The sequence below is a fragment of the Neofelis nebulosa genome, chromosome X, assembly GCF_028018385.1.
Source record: "Neofelis nebulosa isolate mNeoNeb1 chromosome X, mNeoNeb1.pri, whole genome shotgun sequence".
NCBI classification, from domain to species: domain Eukaryota; kingdom Metazoa; phylum Chordata; class Mammalia; order Carnivora; family Felidae; genus Neofelis; species Neofelis nebulosa.
The window spans coordinates 87,559,304-87,568,080 of record NC_080800.1 but is presented as its reverse complement, the minus strand read 5'-3'; the positions used below and the strand labels follow the sequence as shown (position 1 = coordinate 87,568,080).

At 40.3% G+C, this 8,777-nt stretch overlaps 1 protein-coding gene across 5 annotated transcripts in view; it reads left to right on the top strand.

The window, feature by feature from the left end:
- RBM41 (RNA binding motif protein 41) overlaps positions 1-8,777 on the top strand; it is a 64,387-nt gene continuing 55,610 nt past the window's right edge. For 2 of the 5 annotated variants that reach the window (XM_058714693.1, XM_058714692.1), the window contains exons 1-5: positions 18-370; positions 3,269-3,385; positions 3,960-4,152; positions 4,448-4,652; positions 6,544-6,615. In XM_058714693.1, coding sequence (XP_058570676.1) covers positions 147-370; positions 3,269-3,385; positions 3,960-4,152; positions 4,448-4,652; positions 6,544-6,615 — 811 coding nt within the window. In that variant the 5' untranslated portion in view covers positions 18-146. Of the gene's footprint in view, positions 371-3,268; positions 3,386-3,959; positions 4,153-4,447; positions 4,653-6,543; positions 6,616-8,777 lie in introns of all 5 variants that reach the window. The other 3 variants (XM_058714696.1, XM_058714694.1, XM_058714695.1) reach the window with 3 other exon arrangements.

The following is an 8,777-nucleotide window of genomic DNA, read 5'->3' as shown; positions in this document are numbered from 1 at the left end:
GAAGTCCGCGGCCTGTTCAGCCAAGTTAGAGATAGGGGCCTGTGGAAACATGAAGAGGTAAGGGCTTGTCTGAGAGCAGGCGGCAAAGGGAGCTCTCTTCTACCTTTTAACATTGAAAATAGATTTTATGACTTTGTGTTTGGGGTATGTCACGTTCTCGGGATGCGGTTACGTGTGAGCTGGAAGACAAAGGAGGAGGGAGGAGGGGAAACGGGCTAGATAGGCCTGCAGGGAGAAGTTCAGGAAGGGCCGCCGTCGCCGCCGCTTCCCGTAGGAATGCCTTGCCCGCACGGGCATCTAGGCCACGGCGCCGGCCCCGGGAGCTGCACGGATGCCGTGGCTTCTTACAGCTTCAGACGGACCCACCCAGGTAAAAAATAAAAATAAAAAAAGGGTGTTGGCCGACTGATGCCCAGCGCCGGAGAAACCCAGGCCGGCTCCTCCCTGTCCCTCCCTACCTCCACCTCATCCTCCGAAAGGGGCCCGGCGTGGGCGCCTTTTTTCTTTTCTTTCTTTCTTTTTTTTTTTTTTTTTTTCAGTGTTTGTGTACTAAAGAAGACTTTTTTGGGCCTCGAAGGGCATGTAGCGCTTTCAGATCTTAACGTAAGCTACTGATACACTTTGTGTCTAAAAATTTAGACGGAAAGTACAAAACCGGCTCCATGAATCATAGGAAAAGCACCGCTGTAAGCAGCTCCCCCTACTGATTCTGTAGGGAATGGCATCTTTAACTTGGCTCGTCATTGTTGAAAGCCTGAGCTTCACAATTGTTTGACAGCACACAATGCTTTTTGAAAAAGATCCTCCTTAAATTGGTTTTGGATTCACTGCAAAGTAGAAAGATCACTCGGGAATAGGACGGTTCATTTAAAGTTCTTCTGATATTATGCTCTCCTGTACTGTCAGTTTCTGCATCTTTTAAAAAACCGTTTCTGATTTTCCCTGCCTCAAAATAATTTTTAAAAAATGCTTATTATGATATATTTCGTATATGAAAAATTATATATATATATATATATATATACATATATATGTATTCAGTTTAAAGAATAGTAATAGACTGGCACCCACCACAGCCTTTAGAAATAGAACATTAATTAGCAGTATCTTAGAAGTCCCTTCCCTGATTGCTTCTCCTCCCTCTCCTCTCCCTGAGGGGACCACTATCCCGAATTCTGCGTTAATCCTTCCCTTGCCTTTTTAAAAAACTAGGTTTGCCACATATGAATTTATGTGCTACTTTCATCCATTTTTCAACTGTATGTGAATGGACACATATTGTGTGAATATTTCTGTGACTTGCTTTTTTTTTTCCACTCTGCGTGATTCATGGGCACTGATGTAGTTAGCTATGGTTTATTCCTTTCAAAGCCACTTTAAACTTAGCAAGAACTTTCAGAATTTTAAATAACAAATACAAATTTAGATACTTAAAAGGAAGTTTTTAAAAAACCTGGGCCTGAGGATATTCTAAAATTTTCTAAAATAGGTCTCAGTCTTTCTAGAGCATGGGAATCTTGCTTATAATTAGGAGAGTGTATCATAACCCAAATAGTAAAGGATTATTATAGGTATTTAATGTTTGCTTTTCTCCTGGAATTAACTCATTTTTGTTTTTGTCACCTGTTGTTGTATACTCCACTGGTCCAGCTATTTCTTCACACTCTTTTTTTAAATTTTTTTTAACATTTATTTATTTTTGAGAGAGAGAGACAGAGTGCAAGCGGGGGAGGGGCAGAGAGAGAAAGAGAGAGACACAGACTCCGAAGCAGGCTCCAGGCTCCAGGCTGTCAGCACAGAGCCCTACATGGGGCTCAAACTCATAAACCGCGAGATCATGACCTGAGCCGAAGTCGGACACCTAACCGATTGAGCCACCAAGACGCCCATTTTACTTTTATAATAAGAGTTTTCAGGTATTTAGGGTTGACTAGCTTATATTAGCATTGCCTAGATTTCTACACAGTAGTGCGTAAGCTATAAAATATTATGACCTCTTTGCATTTGTTTCTATACTCTCTTCTTTAGAGAGTGCCTCCTCTTTCACAGCTCCAGATCCTGCCCACACAGATGACTTGAGATTTCCATCTTCAGCCTCAGACTCTCATCTATATAATTTTTCCAGCTCTCACTTTCCTGTTAGCCAACCTCACTTATACTGGCACCTCTGAGTCAATATGTCTTTGAAGTATTCCTGATACTTCATGCTGGTGTTTCAGTTGTAATGGGTAGTTTGACTCCACATGGCTAAGGCAACATGGACTTTCTCATTTCCAAACTGCTTATTGCTTCTTGGATCTTCCTCTTTCCTTTATTGGTACCATGTTCTCTTAAGTTATACAGCTTGAAATTTCAGGGTTATCTTTGACTTCTCCCTTACCCCTACCTTCAAAAGGCTTCACTCCTCTAACTCCCCACTTTTCTGTTCCACTATTACCACTCCAGTGTATACTTTCATCGCCTTATACTTGATAAATTTAAAGAGTTTTCTAACTAGTCCTTCTGGTTTCTTTCCTGTGAATCTATAAGGCATATTGTAACCACATTCATTTTCCTAAACCATCATTTGTATCATGTTACTTAACTGCCTAATTGCTTTCTAATACCTATATAGGAAGGTCCAGGCCCCTTAGTTGGTGTATGTAAGGCCAGTTACAATCTGAGTCTAATTACCCCCTCAAAGATCATCTCCCAGTGCTCATATGTGTGAATGCCAGCTAAATTGAACTTCGTATTATTCCCCCAGAACATATTTCTGTCTCTTCTTACTCATTCTCCCTGATCTTTCCTTCATCATACCCAGTCCTTCAAATGCCAATTTAAGAATTATCTTTCCAGAGTCTTCATTTTGTCACCCTAGCTCCCAAGTATCTCCTTCTATATGAATTCCTACTAATTTGGCATATCCTTCTTTGTATTGCTCTTCTCTTCTCTCTCTCTCTACCTCCCTCCCTCTCTCTTCCCCACCCCACAACAGGCACATACACGTAACATGTACACACATGATGTTTCTCCCTAAATAAATTGCAAGCTTCTTGAGGATGGAGACAATGTCTTGAATATCGTCGACTCCATCAGTACCTAACACAGTGCATTGTGTGTAAGTGGATATTTAATCAATGTTTGTGGGATGAATGATAAAGGGCACCAAATAGTTAGAAAAGTGTCTTCAAACAAATGGGTTCACTACCAGTAGATAATATAAAGAATATACTTTGAGACTCACTGTTGCTTCTACTTTCTACATATATTCTTATATCTACTGTAGGATAAATAGCTGTGTGAAGAGTGGTGAGCATGTCCTGGAGGAGTTGGAAACAGAAGGCGAGAGGCAGCTGAAAAGCCTCCTTCAGCATCAACTTGATACCTCTGTCTCCATTGAGGAGTAGGTATTGATTTTGCAAACAGGTAGAGTACCATAGACCCTTACCTCCAGGAAGCAGATCCCTCTTAAAGCCTGGATGGAACACTCCTCTCCCTCCCCACTTTCCTTGGCCAACTTCTACTTATTAGGCAACATTTTGCTTCTGTGTCTCTTCCTCTGGGAGGCCTCCCGTATCCCACTAAGTCTGGGTTAAGTACCTTTCCTCTGTCTTCCCTTAACATACCTAGCACTTATAACCCAATATGATCATTGCCTGTTTACCTGCTTCTCTTCCACTTTTCTTCTACAAAGGCAGAAACTACTTGTGGTTTTTTTACTGTTAAATCCTCAGTACCTAGCCCAGCGATGTATAGTAGGTACTCAATAAATAAAGATTTGATCCAGTCGTTTATTGGTCCTGGGTGTGGGGAATATTGATGGACTTCTATATCATTGCATGGTTGCTTCAACCTAGAAATAGGACATGAGAGAGAAATTGCTGATGAGTTTCATTGGGCCTCTTCTAATGGTGAGCCCCATTTCTGAAAACTGGTAACTTGAAGACGTTCTTACTTTCATCCTGCTTGTTCTGCAGATGTGTGTCTAAGAAAGAGAGCTTTGCTCCTGGTACTATGTACAAGCCCTTTGGGAAGGAAGCAGCTGGGACCATGACTTTGTCCCAGTTCCAGACACTGCATGAGAAGGACCAGGAAACTGCTTCTCTTCGGGAGCTAGGGCTCAATGAAACAGAAATCTTGATCTGGAAGAGCCACGTTTCAGGTGAAAAGGTGAGTGGGACCTTTTGTTTTTTTTCCTGGAGAATAAAGAGCAAGATCTCTTCCTTTGGCCCTGAAAACCTTTTCATGTTTAGTTCTTACAAAACTGAGCTTTCTGTTGGATTCTTCTTTGGTTTCTGTGCGAGGAACCTTGCTAAAGGGCAGCTCTTCCTTGACTTTTTAGCTCACACGTCTATGAATGATCATTCCGTGTCCTACATTGTCTTCTTTCTTATCTCAGACATTAGACCATCACTTTCAGGGTGTGTCCTCTATGATATATGTCATTGCATTTCTCTGGTTCCAGAAGACAAGACTGAGGGCAACACCTGAAGCAATACAGAACCGTCTTCAAGATATTGAAGAAAGGATCTCGGAGCGTCAGCGCATCCTTTGCCTGCCACAGAGATTTGCCAAGAGCAAACAACTGACCCGGCGTGAAATGGAAATAGAAAACTCTTTATTCCAGGGAGCTGATCGGCACTCCTTCCTCAAGGCTCTTTATTACCAAGGTATGTGATCGCCACTGATTTTGACATGCTGTTTCGCTGAGAGGAAGATTTAACAGCAGGGCATTAAATGTGAAAAGTTAGTGAAAGGAGTAGGGGAGAGAAACTATCACTGTCCTTGAGGAATGCAGAAAGCCCCATGACAGAGACAAATATGTACACAGTCAGTTGTGATACACCATGGAAATTACTGTTACAGAGATGTGAATAAAATGCTACGGGAGCGCAGAACACAGAACATCTCAGTCTAGTTGAGGGGGGAGTCAGGAGTTGACATTTGTACTAAGCCTTGACAGCTCAACAGTCAACTGTCAGGTAAATAAGGGGCAGGGGGCATGACAGACAGTAGGTGAATAGGAGCAGGTTTGTGGAAGGGCCTGGTGCATCTAGGGAACAGTGAAAAGTTCATTGTGGCAGGAGGCATAGGGCACAGCAGGGGATGAGAGAGAGTGATACTGGAAAGGTAGGTGAGGCTAGATTGTGAAGGGTCTTTGGTCTGAACTATAAATTAGCACAAAGTCTATAGATAAATGGTGTGTGTCTTAACCAGAGAGTATTAGTTTAACAGATGAGTTTTGCTAGGCACTGTGGCAGGTGCACGGAAACTTAAGAAATCATTCCTGACTTCTAGTGAGTAAAGTTCTGGTTGGAGCGAGAACCATGTAACGTTTAGTAACAACGCTAGATGCAGTTGTTAGGTGCCGTTGGAGTTCATTGGAGAGAAAGGCCTCTGTGCATTGGCATGACTGAAGAAGGCCTCTCAGAGGAGGTAAGATTTAAACATTCCTTTAATACTACCTATTCCTTAGTAAGGAGAAGGAAAGGCATTTTATTTGCAGATGGTGGTGTGGCACACCAGCATGTCTAAGGCTGTTGTGAGAGACAAGGTTAGAAAGGTAGCTAAATGTTTTGAACTTTATTTGGTTAGTTAGTTATACTGAGTTAGTTATTCAGTTACTGAGTTTGGATATGGTTCCAGGATTTTGAGCCAGGAGTAATGTGATAAAAGCAGTATTTGAAAATGATTAATCTGGTTGCCAATAAACAGGATGAGAGAGAGAAAGAACTGGGAGCAGGGAGAATGATTTAGGAGGTCTTATAGTCATGTAGGTATGAAGATCTAGACTAGAATGATTGCAGTGGTACTGGAAAGAGAGGCAGGTATGGTTATAAGAGACATCACCAAGAAGAACTGGTTAAACTTATTGCCTGAGAGTGAAGGAAGAGGGTCAAAGGAGAGGTCAAAGGTAACCCAGCTGTTTTAGTCTGTATGCCTTTAACAGCTGGCAAAATTAAGAAAGTCTTTATGAGGAAATTCTGACGGAAGGCTAGGAGTTTGATTTTAAACATGTTGAATTGGTAAGAATGGCAGCATCATGAAACACCCATACTGAGGAAGCCGTTGGAAAAGCAGGAGTAAAGCTCAGGGGAGAGGTCAGAGCTGGATACACAGAATTGGGAATCATGTACGCTTAGGTGGTACATAAAGCCCTGAGAACGAATGAATGCGTTGTTACAGGCAGAGAGAACATAGACATTGGAAGAGCAGCGGTGAAGGAAGGAATGAAAGAACACGTGAACAGGCTTTTGTGGAGAGACCTAGCCTACTGATTAAGAACATGGGCTCTGGCGGCAGACTGCTGGAACAATCCTGGCTCCCCCACTTACTAGCTTGTTATAAGATGTTGGGCAAGTTACCGCTCTATGCTTCAGTTTCTTCATCTTGTAAAATGAGAATAGAAGTAGTGTCTATATTATAGGGTTGTTAGGAGGCTTAAGTGAGGTAATAACATGTAAATCACTTAGAGCAGTACCTGGTATTTGGGGTGGGTGGGTGGTGTATGAATCTGTTCTTTTTCTTATCTTTGAAACTCCTTGCTTTAAACCTTCACAGCATACCACAAAAAGACAAGTGCAGACAAGTACATGACCTCAATGAAGAGGAAGATAAAATTAGGCACAAAAGGCAAGTCGAGAGTTTTCTTACAGTGTTAGCTTTAGGAATGTAACATAGGGTCCCAGACTTCTAAATTGAGTGCTTATTTAATTCCATATTCAGTATATGACAATGTTTATAGGAAATGATCCAGAGGGAGCATATTATCCTGATGTAGAATATTAAAGTGAGGAGTTAGTAGAAGTTGTAAAATTTTACATTTAGTGTTGTTGATTTTTTTCTCTATACCTGTAAGTTATTGTATCAGACGTAAAGTGAACTTAATGATTTTTAGATCCTGTTTCACAACTAATTCTGAATATTTTTATTAATCACTAAAGTATAACTATTGATAATGATATGATAGTAATATTTTCTTTTTAAAATGAACTTACAATAAAATTGCCTGGTTTTTTCTTTTTTTTTTCTTGGTGTACAATTCTGTGAATTGTAAATCATGTAAATCATGTAGATTCATGTCACTACCACCACAATCAGGACAGAAAACAGCTCCATCACCCTAAAAATCCCTCATACCATCCATTGATAGTCATCCCCAACTCCACCCATAATCTCTGGCAATCCCAGATCTGTTCTCCATTACTGTAGTTTTGTCTTTTAAAGAACGTCACATAAACAGAATCGTACAATATGTCATCTTTTGAGAGTGGCTTCTTTCATTTAGTGTAATGCCTCTGAGAGTCATCCAAGTCGTGTGTATTGATAGCTCATTCATGTTGCCGGATAGCATTCCATTCTATGGTTATTCCAAAATTTGTTTATTCATCCACCCATTGAAGTACGTTTGGGCTGTTTCCAGTTTATGGTGATGATGAATAATACTGATATGAACATTTTTGTACAGGTTTTTGTGTGAACATAAATTTTTATTTCTCTAAGGTAAATATCTAGGAGTGGGATTACTGGGTCCTATGGTAAGTGTCTGTTTAACTTTATAAGAAACTGCCAAACCATTTTCCAGAGTGGCTGAACCATTTTGCATTCCTACCAGCAATGTATGAGAGTTCCAGTTGCTCCGCATCTTTGTCAACCTTTGGTATCATTGGTATTTATTTTAGTTCTTCCGATAGCTATGAAGTGGTATCTCATTGTAGTTTTAATTTGTATTTCCTTAATGGCTAATGATGTTGAACATCTTTTCATATGCTTATTTGCTACCTTTATATCCTGTTTGCTGAAGTGTCTGTTCAAATCTTTTGCTGTTTTTTAATTGGGTTGTTTCTTTTCTTTCTGGCTTTTGAGAGCTCTTTATGTATTCCAAATGCAATTCTCCGTTGGATATATGATTTACAAAAATTTTATCCCAGTCTGTAGCTTATCTTTTCATTCTCTCGACAGTGCCTTTTGCAGAACAGACTTTTTTTTTCATCATGGTAAAATACACCTAACATAAAATTGACCGTTTCAACCATTTTTTCAGTGTACAATTCTGTGGCATTAAGTATATTCACACTGCTCTGAAACCATCATCACTATCCATCTCCCTGACTTTTTCATCTTCCCAAACTGAAATTCCGTACCCATTAAACATCATTCCCTTTTATACTTCCCCTTTTTGCCCCTGGCAAACACCATTCCTTCTGTCTCTGTGAATTCGACTACTTTAGGTACCTCAGATACGTGGAATCCTACAATATTTGTCCTGTGTCTGGCTTATTTCACTTAGTATAATGTCTTCTAGGTCATCTGTGTGCCAGAATTTCCTCCCTTCTTAAGGCTGAATAGTATTCCATTGTATGTATTCACCACAGTTTGTTTATCCCTTCATCTGTCAGTAGTAACTTGTGTTGCTTCTACCGTTTGGCTGTTGTGAATAATGCTGCTATGAAACTGGATGTACAAGTGTCTGTTCAAGTCCCTGCTTTCAGATGTTTTGAGCATATACCCAGAAGTGGAATTGCTAGATCATATGGTAATTCTGTATTTCATCTTTTGAGGAACCACCATACTGTTTTCCATAGAGGCTGTATCATTTGACATTCCCACCAGCAGTAAAGAAAGATTCCAATTTTCCCACACCGTTGCCAACACTTCATTTCTTTTTTTCTTTTTTGTAAGAGCTATCCTAATGAGTGTGAAGTGGTATTTCACTGTGGTTTTGATTTGCATTTCCCTAAAGACTGGTGATGTGCATCTTTTCGTGTGCTTTTTGGCTATTTATGTATCTTCTT